Below are 24,889 nucleotides of genomic sequence, written 5' to 3'. Positions count from 1 at the left end.
GGTATTTGGGGTGTATCAGAGGCATGAGGATCCCCAGAAGTTTGTGTGCTGCCTGTCACAGACACCACCAAGTATTACTGGGTCTGCTTTGATATGATCATAAGCGGGTGTGAGATGTTTCATGTTTGCAGGGTGTGCCAAAGGCCCTTTTCACTGCTTCTGTGCTGGTGGTGCAAACTACTTCCAGAGCTACGTGTTCTAGTTCCTTGTATTTGGTTTTACTTTTTGTAACCCTCGGCTGTAGCAACAGAGAGCGTTTGTTTATAACTGAGTTTATATTTTTCTGTTCACGAAATAAAAGTAAATGGTATGGAAAGACTCTGTGTTTCTTCTTGAGCAATTAAACTTCCATGTAAGGTTTCAGGTAGTTGTTTTACTTGCTGCCAGTCTTATCTGTGTCCAAACCACTATAGCTCTTTTCTGTCTCTTATTCGAGGAGTCAGTATTTGACCTGAGGCCCCCTCCAGATTGCCTAATTTTGAGTTATCACTTGGCGTTTGTAATAAGACAAGATTGCTGCTGTTGTTTCTTTGTCCACTAATCTTTGCTTGGGCCCATTGAACCTTTTGTTGTTGGCATTTTCAGTTCACCCTCCATGTTTTCCTCCCTGGCCTCCATCTTCTATCCTACCATATGACCCTTGAAGCTCTTTAACAGGAGATTTAATTGCAATATCACTTTATCCTACAGAAGGGAGACATGAATGTATTCTCACCTACTTTTCCATTTTCTTTCATACAGATATTCTTTCCTCGCCCTCATTCCCATTCCAATGTAATAAGTGACTTCTTATCAGAGGAGTAATGTCTCGTTCTCTCCATCTAGGATTAAACTGCAAATTTCAACTCATGGTGTTCCCTTTGAATACTTTCACCAGGGGGAGAAGTTTGTCCTCCCCATTCTCTTCAACTTGTACATCTTTGGAAGAAGCCAGGGTCAGCTTTCTTAACTTGCACAAGATGGCAATGGCTCTTGTTGGTCCCTGCAATCACTGCTCCTGCAAATGTGTGTTCCACAGCGTGCCCATTGTTGTATTCATTAGTACTATGTGCTCCTGAGGGTGGTCCGAGAAGAAGGGGAATCTAGAGAATCAGTTGGCTTCCTTGCCCCCACTTTTGCAATGGGAGCAAAATTACCTAACTGGCTTCAAGACTGAGCTTGATATGTTTATGGAGGGGATGGTGTGATGAGACTGCCTACAATGGCATGTAGCTGATCTGCGACTGCAGTAGCAAATATCTCCAATTGCTTGTGATAGGACACTAGATGTGGAGGGTTCTGAGTTATTATGGAGAATTCTTTCCCAGGTGTCTGGCTGGTGGGTCTTGGTCTAACTGCTCACCATATGCTCATGGTCTAACTGATCACCATATTTGAAGTCAAGAAAGAATTTTCTCTGGGGTCAGATTGGCAGAGACACTTGGGGGGAAGGGGTCACCTTCCTCTGCAGCATAGGGCACTGGTCACTTGCAGGTTTAAACTAGTGTAAATGGTTGATTCTCTAACTTGAAGTCTTTAAATCATAATTTGAGGAGTTCAATAACTCAGCCAGAGGTTATGTGTCTATTGCAGGAGGGGGTGGGTGAGGTTCTGTGGCCTGCAATGTGCAGGAGGTCAGACTTAGATGATCATGATGGCACCCTCTGACCTTAAAGTCTATGAGTCTTACAAATATAAGTTACATAGCTAAATTTTACTGATATTGTCTGCCTGGCACAGGTATCCAAATGGCCATTTCTAAATTCCTAAAGTCCTATCATTGCAGAATCATGCCCCAAATACTGAATGGAGGTGTGGAATGCCACAGGAGCAGTTGTAATGCTGTTCCTTCTCAGGACAGTAGCTTTCTGTTTCAGGCAAATCTGGTAGGATTGTACTGCTAAAGCTGAGAGCTAGTATCATGATAATAGACAAAAATGTTTGTTTCTTTTTTAAACTTCTGCAGAAATGTGTGATATAGGCTATTGCCATGGTCAGGTCTCTAGATTAAATAGTCTAGTGTTGTGCTCTATGATGATGAATCCCATGTTCCTATATAAAATCATGAATTTTGTTTTGTACACAAGAGAAATAATGCTGATGATTTTTCTGCCATGATCTGTGTACATGTATGGAACTATGCTGTATAAAATGGCAGATAACTAAACACAAATACTGTTTCTTGCGTGGATAAAAGTAATGCAGCCAGGTTTCCTCGTTATACCAATAAAATAAAAACCAGCAGGATCTTATTAAAGGGGAAAAGGCAAAATGCCACATTTATTGTGAATACAGAAAGAATCATAGTAAGCAGTTAGTTAAAGCAATAACGTTCCATTCAATTTCATATTTATTCATACACACACGCACAGGTTCTGCAAGGTTATCATCATAGTTACCAGCCTTAGAGTTGCTCATGCCAAGCCACTGGCCAGTTGGCCTGGACATGAGGAGGAAGCAGGGCCTTGTCAGATGCTCATCTGATGCTCCTGGAAGTTGGTTTGCAGAATCAGACCCCAAAATTCTCACTTTCTAGAGTCCATTTTTATAGGAATTTCTTCCTATGCCAGTCTATGGGAATTGCTTCACCATGCTGTTGCGGAATCAATCAGCAGATGGCACATTCCTGACGGCTCCGTGCTGCCAGATGTTGTCTTGTTCTTTGGTTCTCCCATCCTTGAGGCTGTTGGGCAGATTCCAGCCTGCCCTCCGGGGGTCCTCTGGTTGTTTCCACTTGATTCCTTCTTCAGCCGATGGACACTGCATTCTTAGGCTGGCACCTCCCTGATCATTCAGTTATTATCCACAGCAAGCATCCATCCACATACATCCTCTATCTCTATTTTAATCACAATTGTTAACAAAGCGAGATAAATACAACAAAAGGGCGGGGAGTCTCTGTGTCCTGTTTCTGTTGTTACAGAGTATCGCTTTGAGTCTCTCTCTCTCTCTCTGTGAGTAGTTGTTACAAAGTATTGCTTTGAGAACAGGCTCTGTTTTAGGATGTACTAATACAATTAGCAGCTTGCAAGTTTCACAGAGAGAGGGAGAGAAACAGTAAAAATATGAGACCAAGAGACCTCTTAATTAGTGATACCCTAGAATTTAAACTATGGGGAATCAAACTCATTTGTGATTTTAATACAAACTTCTTTAATATGATCCAACATCCTGTTACAAAACTGTTCAGTGAAAGAACAAACCCAACCTTTCATCCAGGGAGCTGGAAGCCTTAAAATTGGCATTTAATAATTAGACACCCTGTCCGGGCAAGTTAAAAAAATTTCAACAAGAATCACTGAGCCCTGTCTAGCATTTATCCACTCAGCATATACTATATCAGAAAATCCATTATCATCCTGTATTTGAAATATTAGAGAGGACTAAATAGTAGCAGCTATTTATATGCTGCCAATTTTAACTGAAACATGAGTTTTAAAGCACTTGGCTTGTCATTTTAAGTTATGTTATTATAACCATAAATCTCACCACAGTATACTGTAATGTAATTGAGAGTTGAAATTCAATACAATGAACCATTCTGTTGAACAATGCACTTGGCAGTTGTAACTGACCTGTACCTTTTATTTCACTACTAAGCACTTTCTTTAGATCCCGTAGAAAGTTCTTACCATGCCTTGTACGTGTGACAGGAATTGTAACAGCTAGCGGTCAAAAGTGTTCCTAAGCCTGTGAAGCACACCATCTTGCTGATGAGGCAAAAAAATGCATTATTTTTATCTGCCTATATGGCTCCAGGATCACTGTATAAATATTCATATAGGTACATTTTAAAAATCATATTTACTCAACAGATTCTAACTAACCTATTGTGAATACAATGGGGCAAATTCATCTCTTGTTTGACTTCAGTGATTATAGGAGGGATGAATTTGTCCCAGTAAATTCATGGGAAAATTGTAAATACTTTAATAAGATTAATTATATTAACTCCTCGTTACATTCCAGTATCGTGATCCTGCAAACACATGCTGAATTGGACTGCTCCCAAATGTAAACCTTTGCAAGATTGGGGATTAGTATATCGTTCGGAATATCCAGATGACCACTGTGATGGAATGTACCTCTGTATTCACACCCTACACACTATTGTAATAATCTTTGTACAAAACATGTCTTATGAGGTATCATCTGAATAACTCACTGGTCAATAATATCATGATGAAATGTATGTAGCAACTTTACATGTAAAGTTATGAATTTAAGATGAAATCATGACATAAGTGTGCTTATTAGACAAGTCTGGGGAGTGAGTAAACTTGTTTCTCAAAGTTGATGGGCAATCACCCACCACGTGGCCATTCTTTGGCACAGAAGCAGGGCAGGAAAAAACAGATCTGCATCTAGGAAACAACAGCGTGGAACCTTTTTCACTGCCAGACTTTTTGTCTCTGTCCTCACAGCAGTAATTAACTTTATGTAGGGGTTACCCTCAGGAAAATGCATTTCTAAAGGGTGACCTAACTATAAAAGTGAGGGGCAAAAACACTCAAGGTATCTCTCCCCATCCATCTCTCGTCAAAAGAAACAGTTGTTGGATTTTGGCACCAGATCCTCGCCTGAGAGCTCAGTCAGCAATGTTACTTGAAACATGCAGTAAGGGATTTCACCTTGAACCAAGTCTAGTTTGTTAATTTTTAGTACTAGGATGTGTTTTATCTTTATTTCTCTTGTAAACACTTCTGACTTTAATGCCCTATACTTGTACTCACTTAAAACCTATCTCCTTGTAGTTAAATAAACTGGTTTTATTCTTTAATTAAAACTAATCTAGTGCTGTGAATTGTCTGGGTAACTCTATTTAAGGTATCGCAATGTTGTATGTTGATCCCTTTAGAAGGACAATGTACCTAATATATCTTGACTGTCCAGAAGAGGGCTGGACAGTGCAGAACACACATTTTGGGGGGGAAATCCAGGACTAGGAGTGTGTTGGGGTCAACCTGCAGGTAGTAACCAAGGCTGCTAGAAGCCAGTGTGTGGCCGGTGTGTTGTTGACAGGCTGCTGGGGTCAGAGTTGCTGGACCAGGGCTGTAGCTGTACACAGACACTCAGGGTGTGATCTGCATGCTCTTTGGCTGTTTGTGAGGAGCCCAGGTTAGAAGCTACAGCAGCAAAGCATTGTGAGGCACCCCAGCTTGTAGAGCAGGGGTGACATGCCCCTCACTGATCTGGATTGCACCCTGGAATGTCATGCCCACCTCAAATTATTTGGATCCCCAATAAACATGTTAAAATCAAGAGTCCTTGTGGAAAGCTGGTTGTTATGGTAAGGCAGCAGAATGGGAATCAGGAGCTTTGGGTTCTAATCTCTGTTCTGCCAGAGACCTTCTGAGTGACCCTGGGAACCACATAAACTCCATGCTACAGTTTCCCTGTTTGTAAAATGAGGTTATTAGTACTTCTCAGCCACACAGGGATGTTTTAAGATTCACTGTTAAAAATTACCACGTTAAAACTGCACCTGCTTACTCAGCAGATCTGCTCCTTGTGTGTATGTAATCAGATCTGCTGACAAAAGGCCCCAAATCAGCAAGATACTTAAGCATGTTAGTAGACCTATTGATTTCAGTGAGGCTACTCATAGGCTTAAGTTAGGCACAAACTTAAGTACCTTGCTGAATTGACACTGTACCAGAAAAGGGTGTTTGGGTTAAAAAAAAACAAACACAGTCCTGTGAGCCCTGCAGAACCAGTATAGTAACAACAACAAAGAGACAAAGAAGAGTAACCTGGATTCTAATCAATTTAGTGTGTTATTAACTGAATTGTTTACTAAAGGTCCAATCAGTTACACCAGAGGAAAGCTACTGAAGGTGATGAGGTTACACACTATCGCTAAAGGTTTCAGAGTAGCATCCGTGTTAGTCTGTATTCGCAAAAAGAAAAGGAGTACTTGTGGCACCTTAGAGACTAACCAATTTATTTGAGCATAAGCTTTCGTGAGCTACAACTCACTTCATCGGATGCATAAAATGGAAAGTACAGTGAGGAGATTTTATATATACACACAGACCATGAAAAAATGTACATTGTAAGGAGAGTGATCACTTAAGATGAGCTATTACCAGCAGGAGAGTGGGGTGGGGGGAGAGAAATCCTTTTGAAGTGATAATCAAGGTGGGCCATTTCCAGCACATTTCCAGGAGTTAACAAGAACGTCTGAGGAACAGTGGGGGGGGGGGGGAATAAACAAGGGGAAATCGTTTCACTTAGTATAATGACTCAACCACTCCCAGTCTCTATTCAAGCCTAAGTTAAATTGTATCCAATTTGCAAATTAATTCCAATTCAGCAGTCTCTCGTTGGAATCTGTTTTCAAAGTTTTTTTGTTGAAGGATAGTCACTTTGAGATCAGAAATCGAGTGTCCAGAGAGATTGAAGTGTTCTCCGACTGGTTTATGAATGTTATAATTCTTGACATCTGATTTGTGTCCATTTATTCTTTTACGTAGAGACTGTCCAGTTTGACCAATGTACATGGCAGAGGGGCATTGCTGGCACATGATGGCATATATCACATTGGTAGATGTGCAGGTGAACGAGCCTCTGATAGTGTAGCTGATGTGATTAGGCCCTGTGATGGTGTCCCCTGAATAGATATGTGGGCACAGTTGGCAACGGGCTTTGTTGCAAGGATAGGGTCCTGGGTTAGAGGTTCTGTTGTGTGGTGTGTGGTTGCTGGTGAGTATTTGCTTCAGGTTGGGGGGCTAAGATTTGTGAGAGTGACGGGTCGTCCTTCAGGATAGGTTGTAGATCCTTGATAATGCATTGGAGAGGTTTTAGTTGGGGGCTGAAGGTGACGGCTAGTGGCGTTCTGTTATTTTCTTTGTTGGGCCTGTCCTGTAGTAGATGACTTCTGGGTACTTTTCTGGCTCTGTCAATCTGTTTCTTCACTTCAGCAGGTGGGTATTATAGTTGTAAGAATGCTTGATAGAGATCTTGTAGGTGTTTGTCTCTGTCTGAGGGGTTGGAGCAAATGCGGTTGTATCATAGAGCTTGGCTGTAGACAATGGATTGTGTGGTGTGGTCTGGGTGAAAGCTGGAGGCATGTAGGTAGGAATAGCGGTCAGTAGGTTTCTGGTATAGGGTGGTGTTTATGTGACCATCGCTTATTAGCACTGTAGTGTCCAGGAAGTGGATCTCTTGTGTGGATTGGTCCAGGCTGAGGTTGATGGTGGGATGGAAATTGTTAAAATCATGGTGGAATTCCTCAAGGGCTTCTTTTCCATGGGTCCAGATGATGAAGATGTCATCAATATAGCGCAAGTAGAGTAGGGGCATTAGGGGACGAGAGCTGAGGAAGCGTTGTTCTAAGTCAGTCATAAAAATGTTGGCGTACTGTGGGGCCATGCGGGTACCCATAGCAGTGCCGCTGATTTGAAGGTATACATTTCCCCCAAATGTGAAATAGTTATGGGTGAGGACGAAGTCACAAAGTTCAGCCACCAGGTTTGCCGTGACATTATCGGGGATAGTGTTCCTGATGGCTTGTAGTCTATCTTTGTGTGGAATGTTGGTGTAGAGGGCTTCTACATCCATAGTAGCCAGGATGGTGTTTTCAGGAATATCACCGATGGATTGTAGTTTATGGATCTTGGGTAGCAGATAGAATACCCCAGGTCGGGGTTCCAGGGGTGTGTCTGTGAGGATTTGTTCTTGTGCTTTTTCAGGGAGTTTCTTGAGCAAATGCTGTAGTTTCTTTTGGTAACCCTCAGTGGGATCAGAGGGTAATGGCTTGTAGAAAGTGGTGTTGGAGAGCTGCTGAGCAGCCTCTTGTTCATATTCTGACCTATTCATGATGACAACAGCACCTCCTTTGTCAGCCTTTTTGATTATCATGTCAGAGTTGTTTCTGAGGCTGTAGATGGCATTGTGTTCTGCACAGCTGAGGTTATGGGGCAAGTGATGCTGCTTTTCCACAATTTCAGCCCGTGCACATCGGCGGAAGCACTCTATGTAGAAGTCCAGTCTGCTGTTTCGACCTTCAGGAGGAGTCCACCTAGAATCCTTCTTTTTGTAGTGTTGGTAGGAAGGTCTCTGTGGATTAGTATGTTGTTCAGAGGTGTGTTGGAAATATTCCTTGAGTCGGAGACGTCGAAAATAGGATTCTAGGTCACCACAGAACTGTATCATGTTCGTGGGGGTGGAGGGCAGAAGGAGAGGCCCCGAGATAGGACAGATTCTTCTGCTGGGTTAAGAGTATAGTTGGATAGATTAACAATATTGCTGGGTGGGTTAAGGGAACCATTGCTTTGGCCCCTTGTGGCATGCAGTAGTTTAGATAATTTAGCGTCCTTTTTCTTTTGTAGAGAAGAAACGTATGTGTTGTAAATGGCTTGTCTAGTTTTAGTGAAGTCCAGCCACGAGGAAGTTTGTGTCTAAGGTTGGGTTTTTTTGAGAGTATCCAGTTTTGAGAGCTCATTCTTAATCTTTCCCTGTTTGCTAAAGGCACTAAAGGCATCAATTTGAAAATAACAAGGCTGCATAACTAAGGGCATAACTTGACCTTTAGAACCTTATTACTGATGGTAATGCAGAAAAATGGAAACATTTCCCCTTAACTCTCAGAGCACAGGCTGAGTTTACAGGGCTGACCATTATAAAAATCATATTACTTGTAATTACTTGTATTTAACAAGGAAATTATGAGAGATACTAAACTAGATCTGGTTAAAAACCTGAACATTTTCTGATGAATGGTTTTTTAACAGGAGAGGGTTGTTTGGTATTCAGCTTATCCTCTTCTTCAACCTTTTGCTGATTCCAAACCGTGTTTCGTTGGAAGGGATCATATCTCTTCGTTCTATTTTACCCAGGATTTATAACAGTTGAGGTAGTGGTTACCCAATCAGAAAAAAAAAAGATGACTCGTTATTATAGCTATGGCTATTGTAACAGAATTACAGTAGCTGTTCATAAATTATATTTACATTTTGCCTCTCAGTGGAATAAATGATAGATTAGAAGAGCCAAATGATTACACTATTTCCATATAACTTTCAAGCAATTCTCTTATTTCAAGTCTTCCGCCTCTGTCATAACTTGTTGCCCCATTTGAAAGCCATTTTCTTGAGGACTAATGAACTACAAGCAATTCAGGAGAAAGAATTGTAATCAAGTTGTAATTTGAAACGCAACATGTAAGAATTAGCTAGTTGGCTCCTGTTCTGCTTCAGACATAATTCAATACAGGTCATGGAAACTCTAGCTACTGGATGCAAGCTTTGAGAAATTTCCAAGAACACGTTCCAAGTGATTCAAGAGTTAAGATCCATTTGTACAGACCTTATAAAACCTTGTGCTTTACTTTTAACTAAAGCAATATGTGACATATAGTGGACTTCAGGTTTTTTAAAGCCTCGTGAAGTTATTCCTGCTCCTTTCCCATCTTGGTCTCTGTGGCCTAAACACCTTTGAGGATCTGGGCCTACGTCTTTCCCCACCTTTCTCACATCCTATTTCTTTCATTTCATTCCTCATGATAAGGAAGGTGAACTGTACATCTTCTCCTTCTCCTCACCCCCCCTTCCATGTAGCTGGGAAGTGTTGCAGTGGTGACAGCAAATCTCTCTTTGTTCTGTGTTTGTACAGTGCCAACCACAATGGGGTCTATAATAATAATATTTTGCCAACTTGAGCATTCAGAATTCATGAGTTAGGCCACAAAAAAAGACAAGTGGTTTTTTTTAAGTCTTGGGTCCTTTTTATTTGTCTTCTGGTTTTTGAGCTTTTGGGGTGCACTCACTTCATGTTTTCAAGCTTTTCTCCACCACCATGACAACTAGAATTTTTTTTATTTAAATGAAAGCTGGGATTCTCATGTAATCACTTGATTCCAGCAGTTGGGGCTTTAAGAAAACTACCAAATATTACAAGACTCAATAAAAAATTACAAAAATTGGCAACACTCCTTCCCTTGCCTTCTCTTCCCTACTGCCCCGCCCAAGTGTTAATCTGAAAAGCCAGAAGGCCAAGCTGCTGGGTGTTTTACCAGAGCTGACTAGTAGAGAGCTCTTCTGCTAACAAAAAACTTCCATCCCCCATGAGCGGCAGCAGCAGCTTCTTTGGCAGGAGAGCGCTCCTGCTGACAAAGCAGTGTTCACACCGGTGCTTCTTGTTGGTAAAACTTTTGGCATTCATTTAACACCCCTGAAATGCCAATGTAGACAAAGCCTAATCTTCGCTCTTTAATTCTGCCTAAGAATAGTCAGAGCGCGAGCTAATGCACTCAGGCAACTGTCTTATGTTATTTTTAGGGCTGTCTTCTAAAACGTGGGAGCCAATTAGCTACAGGTTCCATACAATCCCCAAAACTGGCTCTGATGACAAAACTTTGTCACATTTTGTATGTTCTGATGAACCTGTTCTTAGTTGCACCCAAGTCAAGTCATATTTGCCAAAAAAACCCACAAAATTCCCAGCACAATCATTGGTTTCTGGTCATGTGTCCCAGGGTAGCTGGGATTTCAGATTGGTAAAATCTGGGATGCTTTAGAGGTAGCTGCTGCCAATCTCTGTTGCCTTCAGTACTCTTATGGCCTGCAAACTGGGAGTGCCTCCCTGCAGAGAAATGGATGAGAGGGACAGCTAAGTAGGTAGCCTCACAAACCAGCCTTTTGCAGTGGGAGCACCCTCAGACTCTTTCTCCAGTCCAACAAAGGATGTGTCTTTCCAGCCCAATTAGGGTAAGTCTTCACTACCAAGCTGCTGCCGTGGCGGTGCTTTAAAGTGGCTGTGTCGTCGCGTCACCAGTGCTGTAAAAAACCCCACCCCACGAGGGGTGTAGCTCCCAGCACTGTGAGCGTGGTTCCCAGCGCTGTAGCACTCTCTACACTGCCGCTTTACAGCGCTGAAACTTGCATCGCTTGGGGGGTGTTTTTTCACACCCCTCAGCGGGAAAGTTTCAGCGCAGCAAAGTGGCAGCGTAGACAAGGCCTTAGTGTTACCCCAACTCGACTTCTGTCCACAGTCCACACACAAAAATGTCTAGCTCAAGTAAAGTGGTGCTTTAAACTCAAGCTAGTTGGCCCTTCACGGGGCATGGGGCTGAAGTTCGAGTGATGCTGATGCTAGAGTAATGTAGTGCGGATGCAACAGTTCCAGTTACAACAAATCACCAGCTAATGGGGTCACTCTGCCGGAGCCATCGCTCTGCTAAGCCAGTCACTCTGTGTAACTCCAGGGCTGTTTGGAAGCCTGTGTTCACTCTCACTGGAGCTAGGCTAGCGCCAGAGCAGTCACTTGAGGGTACTAACTCCAGGTAACTGTGGAAGCAAAAGGAAGCCCAAAGGGGCCAGGAGAGGCCACACCATGAAGGCGAGGAGGAGGAGAAGAGGGGACTATGGGCAAAGAGGAGGGAAAGACAGACTGAGCCTCCTAGGGCAGGGAAAGACATCAGAGGGAGACACACCACGGGGCAGAAGGGGAGGGAAACGAGGACAGAGCTGGCGCTCCGCTGCTTCCCAGTCAGCCCCCGGGAGCCAGCCTGCCATGCGTTTGGAGCAGCCGGGCAAGCCACGGGCTCTTGTCGAGCAGGAACCGCCGGGTGGCGACAGCAGCAGAGCCGCTGGCCGCCGCTAGAGGCCGCTGGACCCGGCACAGCCCGGCTCCGCGGCTGGCAGTGCGCCTGCGCGGGAGGCGGCGCTCGGGGCTGCGGTTCCCGGCACGCCCTGGAAGAAGGCGGCGAGTGCGCCGCGGCCCCGCGGTCAGCGGAGCGCTCGGCCCGGCAGGGATGGACGCCGTGCGGCTCTGCGCGCTCTGGCTGCCCGGCCTGGTCCTCATCCGCCCGGGGTCGGGAAGGGGCCCGGGAGACCCGACTGTACCGGGTGAGGAGGGGCGGGGCCGGACAGCAAGGGAGCTGCGCGGAGCGGAGCCCGTGGCCGGGCTTGGGGGCTCCCCGGCTTGAGGGGTGTGAGGGGGCCCGGGCCGGGGGGCGCCGCGCAGTTAGATTCTGGGGGCTGCTGGCGCCCGGCTCCGGGGCTGGGGGGGGGCGCCGGTGCGGTGCGGTTGGGCTCCGGGGGGGCGCCACTGCAGTGCGGTTGGGCTCCGGGGGGGGGACACAGAGGTTGGCTGCCCCCCCGGGTAGCACGTGCCTTGGTGCGTGTAGGGCAGGCCGGTTTCCCGCCCTCAGTAGCGGGGCCTCTCTCCAGCCCGCCTGGGGTGCTGCATAGGCAGGGTAATGGGAACAGGGCGAAAAAACGAGACCCCACTGCCCCCCGTGTAAATTTCTAGTGAATGTGTAGACCTGCCCTAAAACACCCTAGGGGCAGAGTTTTTCCCCAAGACGGGCCAGCTGTGACTCACCCGGGGTGAGGCTCCCGACAAGAGCCTAACGGAGAAACAGGAACTGGGTTGTCCTTTTTTTTTTTTTTAGTTCTTTCTGCAGTAACTGCGAGGCCAGGGTTTCACATCGGATAGCTTCACACCTTCTCTACACTACAAAATTTAAATTGACCTAAATTAGCTCACAGCTGGAGCTCCCTCCCCTCTCCCGGCTGATGAGCTCTGCTCTCGAAATTTACATGGGTGCATTTGGCACTGGCTTGGACTGTCAGCCCGTTGGAGTGGGGGGACCTCCAGCTATGAGCTCATGGCAGGGCTGACAGGCCCAGAGCAGGGAGGACTCCACCTGTCCGTACCTGTCACAGTTAAGTTGGTGGAAGCACTCCTGGTTAGGGTGCGCACCACTGAATGCAGATGCATCTGAAGAAGTGGGGTTTTTTTTACCCACGAAAGCTTATGCCCAAATAAATCTGTTTAGTCTTTAAGGTGCCACCGGACTCCTTGTTATTTTTGTGGGTACAGACTAACACAGCTAACTCTCTGATATCTGGCACCACTGACAGAGGGCATGTAGTGTGAACATGAACCACCACAGTAATTACTATGGTGGCTGTAGGTTGACCTAACTCCGGTCAACTTAATTTTGTAGGTCTTACATCGATCTGACTCTGTTGCTTAGAGCAAGCCTCAGTCTGCAGGACTCAGCTCTTTGTACAGCACTATTATTGTGGGATGGGGCTATGCTCCAGAGAAAGTATGCTGGACAAATAAAATGACTGCCTCGAAGAGATTAGTGGTGGAGTCACAAATGTCTATATTTTAGCTAAAATCCTCATGCCGTTCATTCTTGGTTTAGTACTGGTCAGGTTGGTAGAACAGCAGGGTTTTCAAAAGGTTTGAAGAGGAGAGAATACATCCTCTGTGTGTTGTCTCATACATGAGGGGTGGGTTTTGTAATGAGGAATGGTTGAGGTATTCTAGATTGATGGACTACTGCCATACTAGTTATCCTCTGGGCACCAGAACTGTGCCAGGCCATTGAAGGCTCTTGGTAAAAATATCTTCCAACTTTAATAGTTATTGACAGGTGTTACAAGAAAATGTTTTAATATGGTTGGCTTTCATTAAAGTAGATTGTGAGAAGTACATTGTAATGAATACTCAGGATTCAATTTGAGCAGACCAGCTGTCTTCCACAAAGATTTCTCCGTGAAAAGGAATATTAAATTTCCTCTCTTCCTCCCCCCCCACCAGCTGCTCAATGTATTGTGACAAAAGTGGACTTTTTTTTTATTCTGCTACTAAAATATGGGATGAACCACCAAGAGCCAGAGCAGCTAACACCTCTGTAAAATAGTGTGCTCTGAGAATGCAAATCTGACTCTAAACATTGATTACTTGCACTGTGGGAATTGTGTACTTCCTACATTCAGCTCTTCATCTCCTTTTAGGCCATATCTAGGTGAGGGGGAAAAGTGTATTTTTAACACACGTTAAAATCTTACAGCTTTTCTATGTACAAAAATTATACAGCTTTAACTGTGTTGGTATAGTTAGGTGGTACAACCCACTAGTGTGGATGCAGTTACAGTGGTATAAGGATGTTTAATATCATGGTAGCTTAATCCTGTGTGAGATTCATAGATTCCAAGGCCAGAAGGGTTCATGGTTATCATTTAGTCTGACCTCTGGTATAACAGGCTGTAGAACTTCTCCAAAATAATTCCTAGAGCATATCTTTCAGGAAAAACAGCCTGTTTTGAAAATTGTCAGTATATGGAGAATCCACCGTGATCCATGGTAAATTGTCTCAGTGGTTAATTACTCACACTGTTAAAAATTGACACCTTGTTTCCTGTCTGAATTTGTCTAGTTTCAACTTCCTTTGTTATTCCTTTCTCTGCTAGATTGAACAGCACAGTATTAAATATTTGTTCCCCATGTAGATACTTGTAGATTGTAATCAAGTCACTTCTCTTGTCTAAAATAAATAGATTGAGTTCTTTGAGTCTCTGACTACAAGGCATTTTTTCTAATCCCTCAGTCATTGTCATGGCTCTTCTCTAAACCTTCTCCAATTTATCAACATCCTTCCTGAACTGTGCGCACCATAACTAGACACAATATTCCAGCAGTGATCACATTGTACCAAATATCCTCTCTACTACTCAAGAGTCCCCTGTTTATGCATCCCAGGATCACATTAACTCACTTGGCCACAGCATCACAATGGGAGTGCATGTTCAGCTGATTATTCACCACAACCTCTGAATCTTTTTCAGTCACTTCTTCCCAGAATAGAGTCCCCCTTCCTGTGAGTGTGGACTATATTCTTTGTGCATGTATACATCTACATTTAGCCATATTAAAATGCATATTGTTTGCTTGCACCCAATTTATCAAGCAATCCAGATCATTCTGAATCAAGGACTTGATACCTTCATTATTTACCACTAGTTATCAGGCATCTTTATACTGATACAACTGTTATAACTATTGGGGTTAAAAAAAATCACTTGCCTACCTGAAATAGCCAACCCAATACAAAAACTATGTAGAAAAGGGAAGTTTTGATTTTTAGTGTGTGTTAAAAATACACCTCTTTTTCCTAGTAAAGACAAGGCCTTGGAATCTTGAAATTTTATGGATATATTATCAACTTGAAATCCAGTTATGTTAAAAAGACTTGAAAGTAGTTTCTAAGTACTGGATGGTTTCTGAATCTGCCTACCAATATTTGGTTTTGATTGCATTTTCCTATATTTAAAAATGTTTTATTCTCTCTCCCCTGTTGCTGTTTGAAAGACCAACACAAACAGGAAAGGGAAAGCTGTACCTGACTGCAAAGCAAATAGTGAAAACAGCTGTAAGCTGTGCTATAAAGTGCACAGAGTAAAACAAAATGAAAATTAGAAAATATATTTTCTAATTTATCTTTCACTTACAGTAATTTTAGGTGTTGTAACAACAACAAATAAAAGATTTTAAAATGTCTTCTCCCCCCCCCCCATGGTCATTTTGATAGTACAGAATAGGGTGTCTGGTGTAATGGGGTGTTTTATTAAATTGTGAACTGCTGCTTTGTAAGAGGAGTGAGGCTGGCTGACGTGTATATTAAAAATTCCACAATCAGAATATTTGGCATTTAGAGCTTTTATATGGGTACTGTTTATTTTTATAAATCTAAAGAAATCATTGGTTATGTTGTTCAGGCCCCAGTCCTTCAAAGAGCACGCAAGGTTTTAGGTTATCTGCCAAATCTTGAGAGCCTGTGAAATTTCAGAGTTGAACTAGTCCTGCACCCTATTTACTTTCTTAGCGTAGCTCTTTTGGGTTTTTGCTTCATTTTTGCTTTGAATGACTTCAGTTATAAAAGGTCATCCGTTTAAAAGAAAATTTAAAAATCCCTGGTATTCTCATACCTTTTTGACAATACCAGTGCACTGAATGAACCAATTTCCTGAACTTCATTTAGAAACTTCAGTTTTGTAGCTCTGATCATTGTGAATGTTTTTTTGCCCAGGTGGCATAACATTACTGAAAACTTACATTTGGAGAGTTAAGGAATATTTGCTATAGGCTTTATGAATTTTTCTAAATTTTGATTTCCATTTTTTGCTTGAGGTTGGTGTACTGGCCATACTATTAGAATTAGAAAAGGAGTACTTGTGGCACCTTAGAGACTAGCCAATTTATTTGAGCATGAGCTTTCGTGATGCATCCGATGAAGTGAGCTGTAGCTCACAAAAGCTCATGCTCAAATAAATTGGTTAGTCTCTAAGGTGCCACAAGTACTCCTTTTCTTTTTGCGAATACAGACTAACACGGCTGTTGCTCTGAAACCTGTCATTAGAATTAGTTTCTTCATTGTATTGGCTACTTCTTGATACAATGTGAACTAATCAGTGAGGGGTTTTAAAATTTATTAATTTAATTTATTAATCTGAATATACTAGTAAATAAAGCACAGATTTGTGTTATACTAAGAATTAATGTCAAAGCAGCAGGACAATAAATTATGAAATGTAGGGGTTTAAATATCTTCTAGATGTTTTGGAAAAAGAAACCCTAAGCTCTTTGACAATTTTTGTAGACTTATTTCAGAGTAACAGCCGTGTTAGTCTGTATTCGCAAAAAGAAAAGGAGTACTTGTGGCACCTTAGAGACTAACCAATTTATTAAATTGGTTAGTCTCTAAGGTGCCACAAGTACTTCTTTTCTTTTTGTAGACTTAAAACATTTCTTACCTATTTATGACTACTGGATGGTTGTGTAAAAGTAGAACTATATTCCTGACTAGCAGTCATTACCATCCAATGACTTGCTATGTGTGGCCTGTGTGAAATGAATTGATGGTGTCATGCCAGTTTCTAGTGGATAGGTATTTGCACACAAAAAATTACAGTTGGAACTCCTTTTGGCAGAGTAGCTAGGAAATCAAGGATTGGTTGGGCAAGTAGACTGAACTATCTTTTAGTCTCTAGAAGTGGTCCATTTAGGTCAGGACTGAGGCACCTCATTGGGCCAGTGAGAAGAAGCTATTCTATCTGTGCTGTGGATGAAGGACCAGACAGTCAGGATGGCATTTCACAAACATTAACCTCTAAACTTTTTCTGAGTTGCAAGCAAGTTGCATCCTGTTACCTGCAACTGAAAAATAGCTACAAGTTATAACTGTAGTCATCCTTAGGCAATATGAACAACAATGGGTTTTCTGTGCTTGAAGATATTTTTTTCATTGTAAAACCTAACTAAAATATAGATTAAATCTTCCTATATCACTTGGCTTTTAAAACATCCCTTAACAGTTTTCGTTGATTTTTTTGCTAAGTAATTTGGTTTCCTGTCTTCAGAAAGTTTTTTTCCTCTTAGAATGAGAAAATGCCTGTCACGAGGTTTTATTTTTTAAACCTTTTTAAAAAGTTCTTGAGACATTTTATGGAAAGGAGGAAAATTTTGATACTAAATCCAGGTTAGGCATTGCTTGGCTTCTGCTTCCAAAGCTTCAGAGCTCAGTTTCCTTCAAATTTAACTGCAAGAGATACAGAATTTCAGCAAAGATGTAGGCAAGCTCAAAACTCACGGTTCACGGATTAAGTCTTCTGTAATCATTTTAGAGAGAACAGTCCTCTTTCACTGATCTTCCTTTTGCGAATTAGAGCCAGGCATGGGCATAAGTTTTTTTCCTAAACAGTGTGGAGGTGAAATTGAGTGTTCAGTGTCATTTTACTTGTTAAAATACTAGTGGAAATGAAAGCTTTTATTTAAAATATAGAAGCAAACTCACCATTCCTTCTTTGCATGTATTTGATAGATGAGGTTACATTTTTGTGTATACATGCTGTGATTAAAAAGTTGTATTATTTGATACTATTGATTAAAAAAGGTTCATAACTTTGATATAATTCTTTTTTTCTAGCATGTTCTAATTTCTCCTTCAAGTCCTGTGAAGAATGTCTAAAAAATGTTTCAGTAAGTTTTGTCATCTTTTTACACTATTTTGGGGTCAGAGAATCTGGTGATGCTTACGTTTAATGAGATGATGCTGAAATGTCTTACCACAGCTAACTCCGTAGCTGTGCCGCACAGGCTCAGAGGAGGGTGGGGAAGGAGATAGCAAAGTAGTATAAGTCGTTAGACAGTATCATGCTGTCTGGAGTGGCTCACGGCTGTGTGCCTACCTCGGAGCAGACTGTCAAAAGCCGTGCAGACAGCCAAAACTGGTGATACGTTTTATAATTAGATTTCACCAACACAGTAACGAATGTGAACTCCTGGATCACTATATCGGTCTTATTGTAGAGTCACAGACAGTCCCCTTAGGCTCTCCAGTCTATCTTGCCACATAGGCCAGCTGGACTTAGTGATAAATGGTCACTTAGACCAAAAATCACAAAATATTCAGGTCGCTTCCAGTCCTAAGAGACCAGTTACTTACGTCCAGATCAACTGGTACCCTAGATCTTTCACCAAAGACACTGCCTGCAGCCAATCCTGTAATAAACTGTCTAAAGATTTATTAACTAGGAAAAAAGAAAGTTATTTACAGGTTAAAGCAAGCAAACGTACACACACAAATGAGTTGCAATCTAAATCCTAAAAGTGAGAGGAGTTGTGATCTGTCAATTCACAAGGTGTTTTGGCAAATCCAGGGATAACCCTGGAGGGATCTCTTGGTTCAGTTTAGAGTCTCTGGCCATGTGAGATGCAAACAGCAAAGACATGAAAATTCTCTTGTGACCCTCTTTTATCTTTTACATTTAGTCTTCCAGTCCATGAGATGAGCTCCCTTACACGTTGCATTTCCAAGATTCAATAAGGCCATTCACCTATTCTTGTGTTGCAATGTTCCTTAATGGCCTGTTTAATCTTGATAAGCCTCTTGAATGGGCGGGGGAATGCCTGAGTTCACAAGCTCAAAGCAAACATTTTCAAAGTTATAAAGCAAAGTTTATATATTTCCTTCTGGCAGGGAAAACAGACATTACGAGTGAGATTACTGCATGTAGTAACTTCCAAGCATTTTGTAGAGCTCTAAACACTAAATACATTATTATAAGACTGATACTTATTTTGAACAATACTAACATACAGGTAAGCTGATTTGGTTTCCAGCTATGAGTTTGTCAGTTCTTAGCTAAAGGCTTCAGCTTTAGCCAGAATTGGCACTTGATTTGCCAGCGTCATATAAAGCATTATTTGTTCATACAGCTAATGAAAAAGTAGAAATTGTAGAAATTATTGTAAAACATCTTTTCACTAAAAAAAGATAAACAGTCTTGTGTTCTCCCACATATGTTACTTTGTTGTAATGGATCATTTCATTTAGTCCCGATTAGCCTTGGGACAGCAAATTTTAAAACAATAAGATGAAATATGCTGATTCTCTCTGTGCTGGAATAGTTGCTCAGTGTGTGTGCTGTTAGTCCTCCACTAACTCAACATGAGTCTAGCAAAGCAATAAATAAAGGTTCTCATCATCTTTGAAGTAGAAGACAGGAGAAGGTACATGTGAGTCATCTAGGATGAGCTTGTAACTATTGATGAATTCACTTATCACTTATTTGCTATGTATAGGAAGCTTTTTTTAGTATTTTCTCTTTGAATAGATGCTGCTTGTAAGTACCAAAATGTTGGCATGTTAATAGGTGTATTCCTGACACACACACCCCAGACACGTTTTCCATCAACACAAGTGAGAACTACTCAGGTGCATTGAGAAGAAAATAAATTCACAGGTGTGTGTGTGTGTGCTGAAGACACCAGAAGAAATGTAAATATGTTACATCTTCAAAATCTATCAAACTATCGATGTATATACTTCTTTGATGACAGAATGATGGATGATGCAGTGAGACTGCCTTAATATCATCAAGACTGACCTTGGAGAGATGAGTTTAGACTTGACTGAGCCGATTCACATGACTGAGCCAATTCACAGAAAAATATAAAAGGCAGAAATAACTAAACCATTAGCATTTATGTATGCAATGTAAAGGCATTAGATCACTGGAAATGATTTTTTTTAATTGTCAAAGTAGAAAAATACCCAGCTGCTTATTTTGGTAGTAAAATAGATGGCTGCAGAAAATGAAAATATGCATTTGGGGACTAGACGATAATTTCTACTAAATCTTAGGGCTGGTCTACACTACCAGTGTCTACACTACAGGCTTCCTCCCACCGATGTAAGTGCCCTACTACACTGACATAATAACTTCATCTCCACAAGAGGTATAAGGTTTATGTTGGTGTAGTTAGGGTGATGCAGTGTCTATGTAGACACTTCATCTGGTACATTGGCTGTCTTGTCAGTTTCACAATAGGAGCTGGGAAATTGACAAGAAAGGCTGGTAGCTGCCTTCCACTTCTGTGGAGAGCTGGGGTGAGAAGCCAGGGGGGCACACCCGCTCCCAGCAAGTAGCCTGGCAGGGAGCTGGTTAGGGGCGGGCCAAGAAACCAAGGCAGCTGAACCCTGCTCTCCTGGGGCGAGAAGCCCTGGGTGGCTTCTCCTGGCAAGGAATGGGAGGGCAAGAAGCCCTGGGTGGCTTCCGCTGGCAGGGAATGTGGAGTCAGGCAGGGGAGGATTCCAGCTGGCTAGGATCCTGTGGGGCAGCCAGGCTCTTGGCAGGGAGCTGAGAGACCAGGCTCTAGGCTCCCCACACTGCCCCTCTTAGGTCAGTGGAAGCGCTCCTGGTGAGGACGCTCACCACCGATCCAAGGATTATAGTGTGGACGTGCATCACCATAGTAATTACTGCAGTGGGTGTGAGTTCACCCAATATAGCTTGACTTAGTTGCTTGGTTTAGTTTTTTACCATCCCTACCATATAGGTCAGAATGTTCAAACTTCAGGCATCTAAATAAAAGTGGTTTGATCTTCGGAGTTTCTGGAGCAGGTGCAGTTTCCATTGTGAGTGCTCTGCATTTTAGAAATCAGGCCACTTTTATTTAGGTGCCTAAATGTAGATTTCAGGTGCCTTATTTTAGGTATCACATCTGAAAAATTGTGGCATGAGCCCTTAAATCTTGTAACTGAACATTCTGTATTGACTTCTGAAAAGAGAGCTTAATGGCATTCTTTTTGATGTGGTTATAAAATTACCAGTTATGTTATCTGCTGAACACTACCTCTTGATAGACCATCTGCAGGATGTCTGGCATTGAATGCAGTGAAAAAGAGGCTTCTGTTCTCCCTGTTTGTGTGCATGCATGGTGGCTTGATGGTGACTGGGGACAAGAAGTTCCAAAACAAGAGACTTAATACAAACAAGACTTCTTAACATTGCATATTAAACTCTTTCGCTTGTGTGAGACTATATTGCCTCTTTCCCTGTTTTTAAAAAAGCCTAACTTTTTATTTTTTTCCGAGATATTTAAGAAAAGTAGATTTTTTTTTTTAATTTGTTCTTTACCATTCCCCTCATGCCTTGTTTTGGCCAGAATTAGTCCTTAAAGTTTATATTACTAAAATAAATTTCAGGCATACTAGCAAAAATAAAAAACCTAAAAACAAAGTAAATTGACACTAATAAATTACACCCAGCTTTTTAAAACAGCAGTGACTTACCTCAGTGACAGAGATTAGTCCTATGTATGCTGTACCTCTAATTATAGAAGATAGAGGAAGCAGCATTTTTTTGCATTCACAAGACTAAGAATTGTTCTGCTTCGATGATAATACTCCATGGGGGATTCTGTGTCAAAAAAATAAAAATTTTGCACCAAAAAGTTAAAATTCTGCAATATTCTACATATTTTGTCAAAATAATGCAATATAATCACATCAGTTTCAGTTGTTTTGGTCATTTATTTAATTAATTACAGAAAAAAGTTAAAATAACTATTCCGCATTTCCTAAACACATGAAACTTAAGTTACAGATACTTTGTAACTAATACCCTGCATTCCAGTTATAATCCTGGATTTTCATTTAAATTAAATTATATTACAGAACGCCAGACAGTGCTAAAAAAACCAAACTGGAATGTCATTTTAAATTGCTCAGACTTTTACACATGAAAGTTATAGTTTTGCTAATCATTGTCCTGGACCTGGCTGGGTACTTCAGGAAGTGTTTGCTTCTGATTGTCCTGGCCTTTTATTGACTGCTTGGTAAATATTTTATTTGCCCTCAAAGTCTCTTTTTTAATGGGTAAGTAAAATAAATCTTGAGCTGTAATCTAACCCCATTGTGCCATTTTGGCACAGGAAAAAAGTGCGAAAGCACATAGATCTTCCTAGCTGATTCCCCTACTGTCATTTATAAGGCTTTACATCACGCTGGCAATGTAGGGGCCTTAAAACTTTTACAGGTTTTATGCTCCTTGGAGAATTGATTGAGAATGGGAACAGTTAACTAAAAACAGGAACATTAACAATGTTACTACACATGTCTGCCTCGGGAAGGACCCTTCCTCCTGCATAATTAAAAAGACCTACAACCTCCACACCCCCAGACGCAGTAGCAAGGGAGAGGGACTAAGGGCTAGTCTACGCTAAAGCACTACCATGGCCTGCTATCACAGCAGCACTTTAACGTGGCTTGTGTAGTCACGGCAGAGCACTGGGAGAGTTTAGATGCCAGCTCTGTTTTTTCGCACCCCTGAGCAAGAAAGTTGCAGCGCTGTAAATTGCCAGTGTAGACAAGCCAAGAGTGTCTCTCGCTTGTTGGCAGGCACACACGTCCAGCTCCCCTCCCCTTGCAGTGGTTTGTATCACTTAGGCTGCTGCAGGCTCACTGGAATAGATGTGCTGCCTGGGAAGAGGCACGTCTCCTCCCCTCCCCCCAGATTTCTTTTGCATTTTTCTGCATGGAGGGCACAGAAATATGTGGGCGATATGAATTCTGTCAGGAGTCTAATAAGATATTATCCTGATAATGAGTACAGCCTAATGCCACAAGCTCACTTAGACATCATGTAAAATCTGGAGTCCGTACTAACAGATTCCAGTCTAAATTTGGGTCTTAAAATATTATCAGAATACAGTGCAAACTATGATGATAATCTCTGCCTAAATAGACCAGCTAAATATTTTCAATTTTCAGTTATAGACTGTCATGAATTTGAGAACTTAAGTTAGACAGATGTTTCATAATACCAGTGAAATTTGGTTGTCTTGTAGCTTCCGTAAAAAGAATAGCTGTAGTAAGGCAGTTCCTAATTTGACATCAAGAATAAATCTGTTAAAGAATTTTCTCATTTTACCCTGTGCTCTCACATACCAAATCTTCTGCCCTTGGGACTGCATGCATTTGTAACATAGGCAGTCTCCAGAAAGTGCTAAAGTTGATCTATCCACGCTATTAGTTACAGCCAGCAGCAGTTTAGCAGTGGCTTTAATGATCAGTCAAGCTGATATTAGGCTGGCTGTTCTTCATATGTTCATACAGTTTATCTTGCATATTATAAGAAATGGTGCTCATTTGTGTTGGCTGAACTAGCTAACATTGATCCTGTAAAGATATTCATTTTGGGGGAAATTAAAGCATTCTGCTTGTTTAGATGTTCTTTGTAAAGTGAAGTGCCCCTTTTTTCAGAAAGATTATTTGAACCAAAACAGCCTGCATACCACAAGCTACAAGTAATGAATTGCTCTTCCCCACCTGCAAGGGAATGAGTATCTCATTGATGTCAGGATTTTATTTTCTAACATGACTCCTGTAAAGAGAAACAAAACAGCATACTCTGCAAATTAGATCTTGGTTCTAAGAGCTATTTTCTTGTTAGTACAATTGGATCACGAATAGTTTCTAGATGAAATCTCTTTCTGCTGTGAGTAGGTCCTATTAAAACATGTCCTGAAAGGGCTCCTATTAAAACCCCATTCTACATTTCTTCATTGATTCAGTTGTGTGGTGAAGGAATTCTGAACTAGTGTCAATATTATATTCCCAGATAAAAATTAAACTAGAATTAAGGCTGAGTACAAATCATTAGTTTAAGAGGAAAAAACATTATAGCCATGTTGGAATTACACCAATCCCAGGAAATTCAGAGTTGAGGTTAAATTTAAGAGAAATCTAAACACATTAAGGTATTGAAATGCACAGTTAAGGCACCCAAACAACCTTAACTGTGTCCCATAGCAACACTATTCAATAACCATACAATTATGATTAGAGCTTAATGGTATTTGTATTTACAAATAATAGCAGGAATATATAGGAGAGGTGCAACATGGCTTTAAGAAAGGAAAGGAGTACTATAGACACAATAAAATATTTGCAACGAGACAGACATTTGGAAGAATGATAAATGGAGGGCATAATTGCTGTTCAGTATTAATGATCTTGAGAAAGCGTATGAGTTGGTTCTGCAGAAGTTGGTATTTGGAATATTGAAGGGAAAGGGACGTAAGGAAGTGGAGATGTTAGAGGAGCTGTCTTGATGGTCAAGAGCTCAGGTGGTAACAATATATGGAATTTCGGGGAGTTTTAAGGTGATGGGATTGAGACAATGAGTCCACTTCTCTTCATCTTAGTTAAGGAGTTAATTAGTCGGAGAACCAAGCCGGTGGGGAGACAGAAAACTAATACATGCTGACGATCTGGCCCTTTTGTCTGACAGCAAAGAAATTGGTAAACAGGGTATTGGAGTGGGAGTCTGTGTTTTGAAGTTGTTAACAAAAACTGAAGTTGTGAATGTAGGGAAGGTAGAAGAAGAGCTCATTATTAAAGTTTCAGGAGAGAAGATGAATCATAAGAAAGAATTTATGTATTTGGAAGTATTTAGTGCCATTGGAAAGAGATCTAGAGAATTGAAAAGAAGAACCCATTATGCATGGGTGGCAGTGAAAAAGGTGCCAGGAATACTCTGGGTAGAGCCCTCCATGGATACAAAATGTATGTCCATGGATATAAAGCAGATGTCCACTGAGTAACAGGGCTCTAGCGACAACGAGCAAGACAAGCAGGGCCATAGCCAGTGACTGGGCCAGGAACCACAGCAGCAAAAGCAGCAGCATGTCAGGCTGCCACTCGCACAAGCCAGCACCCAGCCTGGGCAGCTCTTCTGGCATGGCTGTACTGCCCCAATCCTGCCCACGGTGGCGGGCACCAGGCTCACCAGTAGCTGTCCCTGGTCACACTAGTGGGTATAAA

The 24,889-nt window shown here is 41.8% G+C and overlaps 1 protein-coding gene across 4 annotated transcripts in view; it reads left to right on the top strand.

Annotated features, from left to right (window-relative positions):
* Positions 1–11,629: 11,629 nt before the first annotated feature.
* PTTG1IP2 (PTTG1IP family member 2) overlaps positions 11,630–24,889 on the top strand; it is a 58,055-nt gene continuing 44,795 nt past the window's right edge. For all 4 annotated transcript variants that reach the window (XM_073334012.1, XM_073334011.1, XM_073334013.1 and 1 more), the window contains exons 1-2: positions 11,630–11,828; positions 17,705–17,757. In XM_073334012.1, the coding sequence (XP_073190113.1) occupies positions 11,735–11,828; positions 17,705–17,757 (147 nt within the window). In that variant the 5' untranslated portion in view covers positions 11,630–11,734. The remainder of the gene's footprint in view (positions 11,829–17,704; positions 17,758–24,889) is intronic.

The sequence above is a fragment of the Lepidochelys kempii genome, chromosome 2 (genome assembly GCF_965140265.1).
Source record: "Lepidochelys kempii isolate rLepKem1 chromosome 2, rLepKem1.hap2, whole genome shotgun sequence".
Lineage (NCBI taxonomy): Eukaryota > Metazoa > Chordata > Testudines > Cheloniidae > Lepidochelys > Lepidochelys kempii.
The sequence above is the reverse complement of the archived record's forward strand: the minus strand, read 5'-3'. Positions and strand labels throughout refer to the sequence as shown.